The sequence below is a fragment of the Salmo trutta genome, chromosome 17 (assembly GCF_901001165.1).
Source record: "Salmo trutta chromosome 17, fSalTru1.1, whole genome shotgun sequence".
NCBI lineage: Eukaryota > Metazoa > Chordata > Actinopteri > Salmoniformes > Salmonidae > Salmo > Salmo trutta.
This window is the reverse complement of record NC_042973.1, coordinates 23,796,134-23,813,226: the sequence shown is the minus strand read 5'-3', so window position 1 is coordinate 23,813,226 and position 17,093 is coordinate 23,796,134. Positions and strand designations below refer to the sequence as shown.

General features: G+C 41.8%; 1 protein-coding gene across 4 annotated transcripts in view; it reads left to right on the top strand.

Annotated features, from left to right (window-relative positions):
- Positions 1-17,093, top strand: part of LOC115151915 (PQ-loop repeat-containing protein 1) — a 102,531-nt gene that overhangs the window by 50,477 nt on the left and 34,961 nt on the right. The window contains exon 5 of one of the 4 annotated variants that reach the window (XM_029696261.1): positions 11,515-11,729. The exons of the other annotated variants lie outside the window; for them this stretch is intronic. Within the exon in view, the coding sequence (XP_029552121.1) occupies positions 11,515-11,602 (88 nt within the window). The 3' untranslated portion in view covers positions 11,603-11,729. Of the gene's footprint in view, positions 1-11,514; positions 11,730-17,093 lie in introns of those variants that run through there. 4 annotated transcript variants of the gene reach the window in all.

Here is a 17,093-nt window from a genome sequence, read left to right as displayed (position 1 = left end):
ATGTTTTATCAAAATGCGTTTTTTTGGCAGAAATGCCTTCTCGAACATGTGAACTTTCATGTGCCTTAATATAAAACTTGTATGCCATCTGTAAATACGAATAAAGTTGTTAAATTACGAGCCTAGTTGGTTTAGCCAGAGAAAAAGTGAGCAACCTTCCCGCTAGTCATGATTGGCTGAGATAATGAGTGGGCTGGACATGCCGAGAGATGAGTTTGGATTGATCTGCCATACAGCACGCATCTGTCTATTGGAGCTGGTCAGTATGTCTAGGTAATCGTGTCGAACGAGGATTTAAAAAAAATGTATCGCGTAGTAAAACTGCAATAACCTAACGTCAATTTAAAGTGTACTGTGAGATAGCTAACGTTATGTGTATGGTCTCCCTTTTCTGGAGGACCAAGTTTTGAAATCAGTGGAATTTGAGTATGATAGCTAAGGAGATGGATTACATCTTCAAACTAAGGGCAACCATGCATGGCATCAGGCAGGAGACGCGTCCAACCATGATGTGTACGGGTAAGATAGTCTAGCTAGCTCCATTTTCAGATATTACACGTTTCTAATTTTGACAGAAAGGGGTTTCATTTCAATTGTACTGTTAGCTAGCTAACGTTAGCTGGCTGACGTTATGTGTATCATCTTATTCTTCGTATATCAGACACATTTGCTTGACTAGTTATAGTCATAGAACCTGGTTGGTTAGCTACCTGCAGATTCATGCAGGGTAGTAACGTCATGAGTTGTGATTATGGTCCATTGTTTAGCTAGCTAGCTACATGTCTGAACAAAAGACTCCACTATGCAAGTATCCATTTCAATAGAATGTCACTGCAACTGTTAAGACGTATTGGCTGGTAAATTCGCTCTGGCAATCTACTCCGATTTCAGACCACAGGTAAGATAGTCTAGCTAGCTACATTTTCAGATATTACGTGTTTCTAATTCGTTGTTTATCTAGCTAGCTATCTAGCTTATTTTTTTAACAAAACACTCTCATTTTAGTGTGCCAGAGCGCAGAATAACTGATTCATTTATTTACGCTCAACAGCCATTGAATATGTCCTGTGTCAGTAAACGTCGGCAATAAAGCGTAATTCAATTGTTACAGTCACCAACGCTCCAGATAAAATGAAAACATCCTAACCAGCTCTGCTAGGGTGAGTAAAATGGTCAGAGTGGGGTGTTCTCTCATTATGTGTCTGGAAGTAGCTAGCCAATGTTAGCCGGTTAGCTTGGGTGCTTGACTGTCGTTGTGAGGTCAGAGCTTTCGGATCAACCCTACTTATTGGCCAAAGCGTCCAGTGTGCGATATGAATGCGAAACACTTTGCATTTACAAACGGACAATCTGACAGCACAGTTGCAGTCGGCAATGCTCTGGATAACATAACAGCCTAACCAGCTCTGCTAGGGCGAGTAATGTTCAGTGAGCTGTTCTCTCTCTCTCTCTTAAATGTCTGGAAGTAGCTGGCAAGTTAGTACAGAACGCTCAGATCAACCCTTAACGAGATGGTTGGGCTAAGGCTTAAGAGGTTGTGAACAATGCTGAATGGGTGTAGACAAAGAAGGGCTCTTCAATAGTACTACCAACACATTGAAATACGGTTTTCTCAAAATGAGTTTACAAGTTGATCAACTTTCAAAGCAGAATTACTTTCCCACTGTACATAAGACGGAATCCAGGTGGTGAGTCACAAATCTAAAATATATTTGGTGTGTTTAACACTTTTTTGGTTACTACATCATTCCATATGTGTTATTTCATAGTTTTAATGTCTTCACTATTATCCTACCCTTGAATGAGTCGGTGTGTCCAAACTTTTGATTGGTACTGTAGCTCATGTAATGTTACATTTACATTTTAGTCATTTAGCAGACGCTCTTATCCAGAGCGACTTACAGTAGTGAATGCATACATTTCATTTTTTTTTTTTTTTTTTTTCCTGTGCTGGTCCCCCGTGGGAATCGAACCCACAACCCTGGTGTTGCAAACACCATGCTCTACCAACTGAGCTACAGGGAAGGCTATGTGGTGCAGTATACAGCAGTGGCGGCTTCTCAGAGGACGAAGGGGAGGACCATTCTACTCAGTGAATTTCATAAAAATAGTGAAACAAAAAAAAGTTGTATTTTTTAGACAAAACTATACTAAATATATTCATGTCACTAAGTAACTGATTTAAAAACTGTTTTGCAAGGAAGGTCTACAGTAGCCTCAACAGCATTCTATGGGGAAGCAACATGGTGTAGCCGGAGGACAGTTATTTTCCACCCTCCTCTGGTGTACATTAACTTCAATACAAAACCGTGGAGGCTCATGGTTCTCACCCCCATAAATAGACTTACACAGTAATTATGACAACTTCTGGAGGACGTCCTCCAACCTGTCAGAGCTCTTGCAGCATGAACTGACATGTTGCCCATCCTATCAAATGATCAGAGAATAAATCTACTACTGAAAGCATAAGCTACAGCCAAATAGCATTGCAGTGCATAAAATGTGGTGAGTAGTTGACTCGGAGAAAGAAAATAATTGAACAGTTTTGAACAAATGTATTTCTTAAAAAATTATGGAGCAGCAGCAGAGAGAGAGAGAACTAGTTATATTTCATTGTATTTTTTGAACTTTCACTTAGCTAATGCAGCTAGCTAATTTAGCCTACTCAAACACCCGTCTCAAATAGAGAGGAATGCTATTTATACTGAACAGAAATATATACGCAACATGTAAAGTGTTGGTCCCATGTTTAATTAGCTGAAATAAAATATCCCTACATTTTTCCATTCACACAAGAAGCTTATTTCTCTCAAATGTTGTGCACAAATTTTTTTACATGCCTGTTAGTGAACCTTTCTCCTTTGCCAAGATAATCCATCCACCTGGCAGGTGTGGCATACCAAGAAGCTGATTAAACAGCATGATCATTACACAGGTGCACCTTATGCTGGGGGACAACAAAAGACCACTCTAAAATGTGCAGTTTTGTCACACAACACAATGCCACAGATTGGCATGCTGACTGCAGGAATGTCCACTAGAGCTGTTGCCAGAGAATTGAATGTTATTTTCTCTACCATAAGCCGCCTTAACGGCATTTTAGAGATTTTGGCAGTACGTCCAACCAGCCTCACAACCGCAGACCCCGTGTAACCACACCAGCCCAGGACCTCCACATCCGGCTTCTTCCCCTGCAGGATCGTCTGAGACCAGCCACCAGGACAGCTGATGAAACTGAGGAGTATTTCTGTCTGTAATAAAGCCCTTTTGTGGGGAAAAACTCATTCTGATTGGCTGGCCCTTGTTCCCCAGTGGGTGGGCCTGGCTCCCAAGTGGGTGGGCCTATGCCCTTCCAGGCCCACACATGGCTGCACCCTTACTCAGTCATGTGAAATCCATAGATATATTTAAACTGACTGATTTCCTTATATGAACTTTAACTCAGTAAAATCGTTGAAATTGTGGCATTTTGCATTTATATCTTTTTCAGTATATGCTAGCTAGCTTGCTAAGGCTATCCAACACTGGAACTCTTCCAATTCAAGGTAAGCTTTCAGTTGTATTAATTTATTGCCACTGGGGCCTGCCGGTGTAACTGCTAAACTGCTTGCTGTACACTATACTGCGTGATTGTAGCGGGTTTATTAACAAATTGGTTATAGTAGCTATGTTGACTATGACGTTAGCTAATATGGTGACAACGACGTAGGCTGTGTGTAGCGGTTATGTTTATTACCTCCTCCCTATTTTTGTCAGTTCCCCATCTCTGTTCCCCGCTGCTGCATTGATTGTCAAATGTCGTTGTTTTGCCCGTGTACTGACGCTGTGCATATCTTGTTTCATGTCTGTTCCGTATTAAATGTTGACTCCCCGTACCTCCTTCTCATCTCCGGTGTCAGTCCTTACAATTATGCTTGTTGGTCATGGTATGGATATAGTTAGTATGCCAAAAGTTCCCGGATGTCATAGTAAATTCACCAAAATACGGAGTATACATGCAGTAGACACTATTTCCATGCATTTAAGGCTCATAATGTAATTCTTCAGAAAATGGGCATGGCTTCACAACTTTTCAGATTGGAAGAAAATGGCAGAAAACATACAGCCGATGTCTGACGAGAGCGGACACAAATTCATTGCTTTAACTAATTATGACAAATGTTAAGAAAATGTTGAGCAATGTAATAAAGTAATGACTTTTCAAATAAGTTATGTTACACTTTATGTTGGCTGACAATTTGTTAGCTACACTATCCTTACGAACCGCATAGCATTACAGCAGGATGTACCGGTATTTTAGCTAGTTACCTAACGTTAGTTGGCTACTAATACATCGAACTTGCCAGGCAGTATATTAACTATCTGCTTTCTAACTAACTACCCAAAGTTTATTGACTTGATTATTCACATCATTCTTAGCTAAGTGGTATTGTCATGTGTTTCAATGGACATTGTTAATTCTGGCTATCTACTCTGATTTCAGAGCACTCTCGCACAGAATAACTGATGAATTTACAGTTGGCCGGTGTCAGTAAACGTCAGCAAAAAAAGCGTTAGTCAGTTACAGTCACCAACACTCTGGATAACATGTAAACAGCCTAACCAGCTCTGCTAGGGAGAGTAAAATGGTCAGTGAGGTGTTCTCTCATTTGTGTCTGGAAGTAGCTAGCCAACGTTAGCCAGTTAGCTTGGGTTCTTGACTGCCGTTGAACGCTCGGATCAACCCTACAGGCTACTCCTCGGCCCGAGCCCAGAGTGTCCAGTGTGCGCTCCGAAAGCGAAATGCTATGAATTTACGAAATAACAATCTGACAATGAGCTGGATTTACAAATGCCCGGAGCACACTCTGGCACTCCAGATTTTCAAACACACCCGAAATCGTAAAATGTTTAGCTAGTTATTTGTTATGCTAACAAGCTAGCAAGAGGTTTCATAGCAACAGCATCAACATCCGGTAGACAGGCGAAGCTCTAGTACGCTCAACTGAAACGATACAGTTCATTTACAGTATACTAAAATTAACTAATAGTATGTAGTATATACTTATTAAGTATACAGTATGCTAGTATGGGTATTCGAACACAGCTTAGGTCTCCATGGGATCTCTTCCAAAACAAAATGGTGGTCGTCTCCTGACAATGAACTTTCCACTCCTGACCCTATATCCTCGTAAGAGAAATCATAGGAAAACAACAGTCGCTTGTTCATCTGTCATAGGCCTTTTCTTGTCTGTTTTCTCTGTTGCTTTTTTTGGAGCCATGTTTTCACAAAAAATATACTTCTGTCCTGCAGCAGATACTCAGTCCATTATTCAATGATGAGACGCCGGCGCCGACTTCTGAAGAGGAACGGCGAATGAATAATAGGAAAGCCACTGGCGAAAAACAAGTTTATGTCACGAAAGACTGGACTATCGGCTCACCTTTCAACGAGATTGGTCAATTGGTCAATCCATCAAACAATGATAGAAGCGCTATTGGTTTATTCCCGATGTGACACTGGGATGACTACCGCACGCGTTTGTCAGTGGTCAACCCTCAATGGCGGGAGCAAGAATCTGTGCTACCCTTACGTAAACAAGCAAAACGGGTGAGGAATGAAGGGCAGTGTAGTATAGGGCAGTGTTCAGAATTGATGGGACTATCAGATCACAGATTTTCAGCGCAATTGGTGAGTTTTTCATACATTTATTAATATAAGAATCACTAAATATGGGCCTGTGATATCGTGGGATCCATAGAGTTAAGTCAATTAGATAGTTAGTGGCTGGTTCCTGCTGAGCAGCGGAGCTGAGAAAACAAATCTGTCTTTGAAACAAGCAGGGACACGTAGACACCTCCCTCCCATGGGGCCACCTGGGGAGGTTGCTTCTCCATGGGCCATCGCTAGAGACACCCAGCCCGTACCATAGCTGATTACCCAAGGGAGGCCCAGGCAGAAAGAAAAGTTTCCTGATTTATAAAAATAACCAAGTGCTGAGTGGCCGTGTGGAGATTACTCACCGTAGAGGACCTGGGGAATCTACCTCATCGAGACACGAGGCTAGCATTCTTATTAGGTTGTTTTGTTTTATCATGGAACCGTGTGTGTGTGTGTGTGTGTGTGTGTGCGCGCCAGCTGTGACCTGTGAATCCATCCTGTCTGTCCCATAGGTGCTCCCAGTCCTCTCCTCCCCTCTGTATGACCTGAAAGAGGAATCACACACACACATCATGAAACTCTCATCTGCTCACAGGTGTTTACTGGGAAAAATCCTAGCCCAGAGCAATTGCCTTAAACTGAGTGAATAATGACAGGAAGAAACTGCACGCGTGCATGTGTGTGTGTGGTAATTTATTTTTCTCTAACATACACACACACACACACACCTCCATACTTCCCTTTCAATTACTGTCCATGAAATAAAGGAGAAGCTTAGCAAGGTCATTGAATTTCTTTAAAGATGTGAGTGTTCTGGTCAAACTAAGTTGTCTTTATATTGTGTAGGTCTCACTGTATTTGCACCTGTTGGAGAACTGCTTGCAGAGTGTCATGGTCAGCTTCCGACTGGTGATGGGAGTTTTGAGGGAGTTAACCAGGGGAGAATACTAGAATGTGAGTTAGCAGGGGAGAGAGGCTGAGAGGCTGGTACTGCAGCTGCTGAAGATCCATTGATCAAACCAAGCTGCATGATTGAATTAGAGGCCCTGCCTGCCGTTGCACAGCTCCTGTACCGGAAACCAGCCGAAATTATTCATATCCCCTCCAGGCCAGCACAGGAGAGGAGGAGAAGGAGAGGGAAAATGAAAAAGCAGAGGAGAGCTCATCAGGTTAGCAGAGAACCTGCTCATGGAGTTAAGAGAGTCTTCTCCAGCCATTTCCCTGACTGACAGCTGCTTGTGAAGTATCGAAATGGCTACAATCTCCACCTGTATGTCGTGACAGTTTGTGACAGTTTGCCCATGCACTTTTTAAAAACTTTTTGCTTGGTGGGTCGTTCTTGAATTGTGGTGGTATTTGCGCCCCCCAACTTCGCATCCATGAAAAACACTTTAACCTCTCTGGGCCAGTGGGACGTTAGCGTCCCACCCTAGTCAACGGCCAATGGAATCGCTTGGCGCAAAATACAAATACCTCAAAAATGCTATAACTTCAATTTCTCAAACATATGACTATTTTACACCATTTGAAAGATAAGCCTCTCGTTAATCCAACCACGTTGTCCGATTTCAAAAAGGCTTTACAGCGAAAGCAAAACATTAGATTATGTCAGGAGAGTACCCTGCCAAAAATAATCACAGCCATTTTCAAAGCAAGCATATATGTCACAAAAACCAAAACCACAGCTAAATGCAGCACTAACCTTTGATGATCTTCATCAGATGACACTCCTAGGACATTATGTTATACAATACAAACATGTTTTGTTCAATCAAGTTCATATTTATATCAAAAACCAGCTTTTTACATTAGCATGTGATGTTCAGAACTAGCATACCCACCGCAAACTTCCGGTGAATTTACTAAATTACTCATGATAAACGTTGACAAAATACATCATTATTTTAAGAATTATAGATACAGAACTCATTTATGCAATCGCTATGTCCGATTTTAAAATAGCTTTTCGGCGAAAGCACATTTTGCAATATTCTGAGTACATAGCTCGGCCATCACAGGCTAGCTAATTTGACACCCACCAAGTTTGGGGCAACCTAAACTCAGAATTACTATTAGAAAAATTGGATTACCTTTGCTGTTCTTCGTCAGAATGCACTCCCAGGACTTCTACTTCAACAACAAATGCTGTTTTGGTTCCAAATAATCCATAGTTATATCCAAATACCTCCGTTTTGTCCGTGCGTTCAGGTCACTATCCGAAGGGTAATGTGCGAGCGCATTTCGTGACAAAAAAATTAAAAATATTCCATTACCGTACTTAGAAGCATGTCAAACGCTGTTTAAAATCTATTTTTATGCAATTTTTCTCGTAAAATAGCGATAATATTCCAACCGGACAACATTGTATTCATTCAAAGACTGAAAGAAAAAAATGGAGAAGTCTTGTGAACGCGCATCTCAGTCTCACTGTCCCCAGGCAGGCCACTTCCAAACTCTGCTGCTGTACTTTGCCCAGAGACAGGAGACGCGTCATTCTGCTTTCTGAACGCTTTAGAGAGCCAATGGAAGCCTTAGAAAGTGTCACGTTACAGCACAGATGCTGTAATTTTGAGAGAGATGCAACAGAAGGACAACAAATTGTCCGACAGGGCACTTCCTGCATGGAAGTTTTTGGCCTGCCAGATGAGTTCTGTTATACTCACAGACACCATTCAAACAGTTTTAGAACCTTTAGAGTGTTTTCTATCAAAATCTACTAATTATATGCATATTCTCATTTCTGGGCAAGAGTAGTAACCTGTTTAAATTGGGTACGTTTTTTATCCGGCCGTGAAAATACTGCCCCCTAGCCCCAACAGGTTAAAATGAAAAATAGTTACATGTTTTTGTTAATATTGAACTTTTTATTAAGGATAAAGCATAATGCAAGTCCTTTATACTGAAAAAGTATATTAATGCTTTGTTTAAGATCTATTATTTTGAAAGCTAGAAAGTAAACAAAAGTACATAATATATTGTATAAATCAATAAAAACAAAGAAGGCTTTTGAAATACTAGTATAATGTCTGTCCCTCGGTTTTATGTCCATAGTTAGGTTTCCATCCAATTGGCGACAGATTTTCATGTGAATATTCTAAAATCTGCATAAAGAAAATATACACATTTTCCCACCAGTGGTGTGTTTCCACCAAACTGACTTGTTGTGGGAATAAAATCGCTGCATGATGAAGTAGTGCACACAATGTACTTTTCCTCTTAAGTAAAAATCTAAACTTCAATATGTTTCGAATTTTCAACTATACTTACGTATAGTTTTGTCACAAAAACTGTTACATTAAATAGCAATGGTCTTGGCACATGCGCTCTAGCCAACAGCTCGCAGATAGAGTGCGGGTAGGCTAGTCTACATGATGAGATTATTATGGATAAGAGGGAGAATATTTGTATTTGTCAAACAAGCATCGATCATCACGTCACCAGAATAAGACCCTCAATATTTATTTGAAATGATCATCAAGCTAATCACTGTGCACTTTCATGACCCTGTGAAGTTCATAAGTTATTTCATCTGTAGCCTAATGAACTGCATGATTTCCTGAGTTGTAGTGGGACGACCACACACAGTATCATCGCGTGACTCCAAGTTTCCTTTCATATGATGGTTATTATATCAATATTTGCTCATGAAAGGTGTTTCCACTACCATTTCTCACATAATTAATTTTACAGACACAAAAAGATCCCACCTTGTTTAACAAACAAATTATCTGCCGGCATTTATAAAATTGTACCAAAACTTCCTGTTTCCATCACCGCTGTCTGTATTTGTTTTTACTCGCATAAAAACTGTGACTGGAAACACGATTATTGGTGTTAACGCCTTGAAAATCACTCATTACAAAGATACAGTATACAAGGACCTTGAGCATTCCCTACGGTGGCAATCTGTTATCAGGGACGGGAAAATATTAAATAAAATGATTAGCTAATCACACCCTTTTTTGATGCCCCCTCCACTGAACCTCCACTGCTTTTCTAGCCCAAACTGCCTCAACTTCATCACCAAGCTAACTGAGACTTTGAATCTCCATCATGAAAGCATTTTTTATTGTCGTTTTAATTTTGATGCGCTTTGAGATTCTTTGAAAAGTGCTATACATGTTCAAATATGTATGTTTGTAGTATGTCATCAATTTGAGAACTTTTTTGAACAAATCTAAAGTGTCACTTGGTGTTATTCAATTTAAATGAAGGGAAATAACATTACGTTCAAAAATAAGCTATTTTTGTTTCTTTTTGACCATTTCAATTGAAAACAATCACAGTAAGGTACTTAATTGTTACCCAGAAATTATTTGATATTGACATAAAAATGGCTGCCTTGGACCTTAATAACCTAAAATGTCTCATAGGTGTTACCTGTTACTACTCCTACTGGAGGCACAATGTCATGTGGCGTACTGCAGACAAGCCACCAGGGAGAGACTCGTTGAGGCCTGGTGACAGACGGCGTCTACATCACGCGGTGGTGGCTACCTCTGCTGGACGTGCCAGGTCTCGACGGGTCCTCCAGACAGGAATAATTGGGTCTAATTGAGGCTGGTGTGTAATCAAGGGATTGATTGCTCACCAGCCATACGGGGCCCATAAAGCTTCTAGGAAGGCAGCACACGGGAGGTTTGGAAGGAGTGAAAGGTTGCTACTGGATAGACGTCCTCACGGTCTGCTAGAACCGAGGGGCTCTGTGTTCTACCCCAGAGGAGACAACATTCCCAGAAGGTGGTAACCCGGAAGAGGTCTCATGGAGAAGACCGGTTTCTTTTCTTTTTCTTTATTGTTTTAAATAAACACCCTTGAAACTGAGGTATCACACTTGTGTCTGATCTGTGTAAATGTCTTGATCAAACCCCCTGGTCTGCCACAAGTGGTGGAGAATGCGGTCAAGTCTGACAACATGATCAGACCAGCGTTGACGTTTACGCAGTATGAGCATGGACGAGTTGATAGCTCAGTTTGTTCGGGCCCGACAAGCGCAACAGGACATTCAGGAACCAACGCTGGAAGAACAGCGTCTATAGAATGTCTGCCTGCTTGAGGAAGTCAGGAGCTGCGAGGAGAAATGCAGACCAAATCACATCCCAATCAGTTTTTAAGTAAGCTAACGGAGGATGTCGTCATCGAGATCAACCTCTGCATGTTTGAACGGACAGCTAACTACGACTGTCTCAAGAAGGAGGTACTCAGCCGCTATGGTTACTGCCTGGCCCGTCGGGCCCAACTGGTCCACAACTATAGGTTTGTGGCCGACGGTTCCCACTGAGCCCAGATGAGCAACCTACCTGATCATCACCAGGGCATGGCTCCTAACCGACGTAGCCACCCTCCCCGTTATCGACAAAGTGGTCATGGATTGCTTCTTACGGGCGCTACCTCACGATATGAAGAGGGCGGGCCTACGCGCGCCCCAGATCTTGGAGGACCTCTTGGGAGCCGTGGAGACACACCAGAATACAGAGGCCCTGCTGAAGGGGATGCAGGCCACGACCAGGAGCTGTTGGAGGGGACGGAAAGACAACCCCACCACCGTATTCCCCAATCCGACAGTCAGCCGGACTAAAGGAATGCAGACCCGCAGAGAGACAGCCGGGGGAGAGTCTACCCGCCGCCGACAACCCCAAGTGGATGAAGACCAAAGGAGGTGTTTTTAGTGTGGCGCCCGGGTACACCTCGCATAGAATTGCCCGGGTTGAGAGGAGTCGGTGCTATCAGCGGGCCCCGGAGACACACAGTAAATTCAGCCTGGTCACAGATCATGCTCCCCTGGTCTGGATGGCCAGGGGAAAGGACACAAATGATCGAGTCACCAGGTGGTTCTTGTCCCTTCAACGCTTCTCTTTTTCTGTTGTGCACAGGTCAGGGGCGAAGCATGGGAACGTGGATGCCCTATCAAGAAGGGAGACGTACATCGCACTGACGACCAGCCCTTCCCGACAGGACTAAGTGTTCTACCCCAGAGGAGACAGCATTCCCCGGAGCCCAGGAGTCGGTAACCCGGAAGAGGTCCCCTGGAGGAGACCGGTTTCTTTTCTTTTTCTTTGTTGTTTTAAATAAACACCCTTGAAACTGAGGTATCACACTTGTGTCTGATCTGTGTAACGTCTTGATCAAACCCCCTGGTCTGCCACAGTTATCATAATGGTAAAAATGATTTAAAGTCATTAAGCTGACATGTTAGTTGATTTAGAATGTGAAAATCAGTGGAGGCTGGTGACTTGAAACATTTAGGAGGATGGGAGACTCACGATATAGGTGCAGAATGCACGGAGACCACAAAGTGTGTTTCAAAAATCCTCAAAGACTAATTATTTTAACCTAAAGCATTTAATACTTAGTGTTGGAAAGGGATCACAGCAGTGATTAAATGAGGGTATGAGGCATGAGTTCAGGTGTTCAGAGGCTTGACCAGTGCAGGACAGGATTTTACTGGGAAGACAAAAAACAATAACACAAGTCACTACAGTACACAGTTAGACAAAAGAGCTAAGATTGAGTTAGTCCAAGCAAGGAGTAAAATCGTTGATGTGTAATAATGTGATTGTGTATGTGATTGACTCTACATACAGTAATGAGAGAAAATTGATAGGAGTACTCAAAGTACTTGGAAGGGAAACATTCAATGTGCCAGTGGGGAATGAGTGGACACATGAGATGTCGTGGCTTCAGTTCATGTCAGGAGAAAGTTGACAATGGTAGTGGAGTGGAGTAGTCATCGCCTCTTAATCAGGGGGGACTTAGCTGTAAATACAAATAGCAGATACATTCCTTTACAGCTGCACCATCGTAGGTTTGGACAACGAGTTTCTCTATAAAGTTAAACTCAGACATCTCAAAATTCATAAAGTCAAACAAACTGCGCATCTTGCCCACTTGACACATCAAAGTAGCCCAAGAAACGTTCCTGAATAAAGCACTGATCATCCACATACCTGACGATAACTGACAACTGCAAGCAGACTGATGGCAACATAGGTCCCAGAGCGGTGGGGCAATTTTTACCCCCTGGGGCCTGGAGTTTTTCCTTATATGTTAACCAAACTAAGAAACTCTGTACCCTATAAGGTGATTAATCATTTCTAAAAAGGGTTTATATGGGCTATGATGGGACCAGTTTTTCATAATCAAGTCACATGGTTTTAAAAAACTGGCTCTGGGGAGGATGAAAACCCCTTCAAACTGCAGCTACCTTATATTTGTTCATATACATTATATTTAGACAAGATTAGGAGGGGGATTTCCTCTACCCAGATACATAGACAACAACTGATAGACAATAGAACTCACAGGGCTGAGCTTGCTTTATGCGTGTTTGCATCATGCAGGCCTATGCAACTATGCCTTGTAAAAGAAATGACCTTGTAAAAAAGATTACACATCTGCCATCACTATTATGTTGATTGATTCATTCCAGTTAATAATTTTGGATTAAAATCATATAGGCAGCCTAGCCAGCCCAATGTTGAATATAATCTGAATTTGATCACATTCACATTTTCTCCTGACACACAAATGGACTATAAATACAGTGGGCTCCAAAATTACTGGCACCCCTGACTGGCAATGCACAAACCACATAATTATAGAGATAAAATACCAACATGTGAGAAATATTGTACTTTATTAATGTTTCAATGGAACTAACCAAAATCATGCAATTATTTAATACAAAATACATTTCACCAAAATCAAGGTTTCATAATTAATGGCAGCCTTAAAGATTATTGTAAATAACATCTACCAAAATTAAACCATGAATGAAATTACACTTATTTAAGTTTATCTAAGTCTAATGGAACTATATTGAGCCTTTACATCACTGTACACAACCAATTCATTTACCCTGACCAGATGGACAGGGCGCGTAGACTGTATGCAGCTGCTCTTATTAGTAGCCTACAGTTGATCAGACGGAAAAATAGTCTCGTTTTCATCCCATACAGCATGTCAGAGTTTTAATGTTTAGGTGTAGCCTAGGCTGCTGCAACATTTATTTAATGAGTTTTTGCTTGTGTCTGTCCGGAGTGATTATGTGTTATCATCTTTGCTAAATAAATACCGGAGGAAAGTGCAAAGCCTACTTGAACGCACGCTAAAAAATGTGCTACATCAACCTCTCTAATCTAACTTTTAATGGATGATGCGATGGAAGCTATCAAATCATTCGGAATTGCTTTCAACATCCTAGAAAATATGTTCAGCATGTAAAGCATCGTAATGTGCAATTACAGGCGGTTTGATGATAGGCTATACATTTGATACCAGTTGGTATTGAATGCCCTCACCTTTTCATCCTTCTTCATGAAACTGATCTCAAGCAGAGGTTGACCCTCACTTTTAATTTGCAACTTTTCCGTGTACCCCAGAGAATGAAAGGGGTTCTTCAACAAAACGTCCACAACATTTTCGGCAGCATTGGCCATTCTACCATTTGGGCGGAGAAAACTGCACACTCGCGCTGGTAGCAAGCTAGCTACAGAAGTTAGCTAGGCAAATGTAAATACATTGCACTAACTGGACACAAAAATAAAGTTCTAAACCCAAGAAAACAATTTATTAAATACCTCCTCCATCTCCTGTAATTAAAAAACGAATTTGAGTTGAATAATGTACCAAAAATGCTCAACTATCACTCTTCACTCTTAATCTCTATCCAGCCACACAGAACACCCATAATGATCTGAGGCACAATCCCAATACAACACACTAGGTTCATTCTCTGATCCTATATCAATGATTGGATGGACAACATGTCAGTTCATACTGCAAAAGCTTTGATTGGTTGGAGGACTTCCTCCGGAAGTGGTCATAATTACCATGTATGTCTATGGAAGGGGGTGAGGCCTACCAGCCTCCTAGGTTTTGTATTGAAGTCAATGTAGCCAGAGGAGGACGGAAGCTAGCTGTCTTCCAGCTAAACCTTGGTGCTAGCCCAGACAGTGCTGTTGAAGTTACTGTAGACATTCATTGCAAATAGTGTATTTTAACCAATTATTTGGTGACAATATTAATATATTTAGTATAGTTTTATCTAAAAAGGATAACTTTTTTAATGTTTCACCATTTTTATTTTTATGAAATTTCACTGAGGAGGATGGTCCTCCCCTTCCTCCTCTGAGGAGCCTCCACCGGTGAAGATGTACCCAAATACATTTCATTTAAAAAGAATGCTATTGTCATATAACTATAATGCCATGCCCAAATGCCACCGCAATTCAAGAACAACACTGCTGTTCGCTTTTTGCATTGTGAATTTAATCATTGAGGTAATTCTATTTTCATGGTTATATGTTTAATGTGAAACACTTTTTATTCCGCTCGTGTTACCTGTAATCTGTACATCTCCTGTATCAGTATTCATCCTCCTTGTCCTCGTCTTCCAGTTTGACCCATGGTTCTCACGGGGGCCTTTGAAAACAGAAGTTACATTAAACTGGGAATTAGAACACGTCAGAGCCTACATGCATATGCAAGTGTTTCCCCTAGTCTGGCCCGGGAAGAAAAATGACTGCAGTTTTATATAAATCTGGGCTTTTTATGGATGAACCTTTGCACAATCGAGGGTCCCTTTTTGGCTGTCTCACTTGAATGAGGACGTATTTACTTTCTTGTAAACAATGTGAAATGTCTGTAGGCAAACTCTCCCCTCTCCTTCGTTTGGGAAAGCAGATCCATCTTTCTCTGGCAGTTTGCCAGATAAAGTGTTTGCTTCTTGACGATCGATAGCTATGCATATTTCATCCTTTTGGTTATGAGCAGACTTTTTAAATCTTCTCTATCACCCCACTGGGAAAACGGTGTGGATGTGTACAGTCCCATTGTGAAATCCCCCCACCAAGTAGAGATGTAACACTGTCTCAACTGAAGGCCTCTCTCTCTGGGTTTTCACACCAGAATCTAGTGCTGAGCCAAGTCTGACTCAGAGAAACAGCACTGTAGTAAGTTAGCTAGCTAGCATTATTAATATGACCCAATTAACAGAAACATTCTAGACTCACTCAGGGGGAGTCTTTGTGTCCACAGAAGCAGCAGTTGTGTTAGTTATTGAATTTCATATTTTTTTTGTTTAAGTGTCTGAATTCTCAATGGTAACACTACAGACGGCATTATTAAAGCAGCAGCCTACTGTTTGCTGTCTATTATCTACCACAGCACAGATTACAGTGGGGCTAGAAGGTGAGTCGGAGCAGACGAGCATGGAGTCAAGGACACATGACATGTAAACCACTGTCTGCACTGCCAGTGACCTCTGCCCTATGAGTGACCAGTGTGAGTGGGAGTGTTATGAGTGTCCAGACTGAGTCTCACTGGGTTGACCTCCCTGAGGCAGCACTGTATATCTCTGCCCACATTAGACTGCTGTATGTCAGTCATGTCTTCATGAGCAGCACACTCCGTCAGAGGGGCACAGAGAGAGGGTTAAGGAGAGAGAGAGGGAGAGCAGGGGAATGAGGTACCCGTCTCAATGTGACCGCAGTGGGTTGGACAGAGCTACTCTAAAGCTTATCTTATGCGTCCCAGTTGAAACAGTTTTGTTCGTTTTGGTGTTTGGCAGCGTTTTTCAGCTGTTTGAGTTCACCAAATGTTTTCTTGAGGCAAGCTGAGGTAGGTGGTGGGCCAACGCCAAAAACCAGGAAGTTGATCGATCTACATCGAGAGAGGAGCTGTTTTTGGTATATTTTTATGATTACTGTAAAATTGGTTAGCACCTTCAATTCTTGCACATTTTCTCAGAAAAAAAAGTATATTTCAACACTGGCAAACTTATGCTGTGATAAGATATGCCATAATTTTTATGGAGTACTCTACCATAAAGGCCTGATTGGTGGAGTGCTGCAGAGATGGTTGTGCTTCTGGAAGGTTCCCCCAACTCCACAGAGGAACTCTGGAGGACTGTCAGAGTGACCATCGGGGTTTGGTAACCTCCCTGACCAAGGCCTTTCTCCTTCAATTGCTCAGTTTGGCCGGGCGACGAGCTCTATGGAGAGTCTTGGTGGTTCCAAACTTCTTCCATTTAAGAATGATGGAAGCCACTGTGTTTTTCAGGACCTTCAATGCGGCAGAAATGTTTTAGTAACGTCCCCAGATCTCTGCCTCGACACAATCCTGTCTCAGAGCTCAACGGACAATTTCTTTAACCTCATGGCTTGGTTTTTGCTCTGACATGCACTGGGACCTTATATAGACAGGTGTGTTCCTTTCCAAATCATGTCCAATCAATTGAATTAATGAGCCAGCTTGGGACTCAATCAAGTTGTAGAAACATCTCAAGGATGATCAATGGAAACAGGATGCACCTGAGCGCAATTGCGAGTCTCATTGCAAAAAATTATTTAATACATTTTAGAATAAGACTGTACCTTAACAAAATGTGGAAAAAGTCAAGGTGTCTGAATACTTTCCGAATGCACTGTATACAAAGAAATGTCAATTGAAA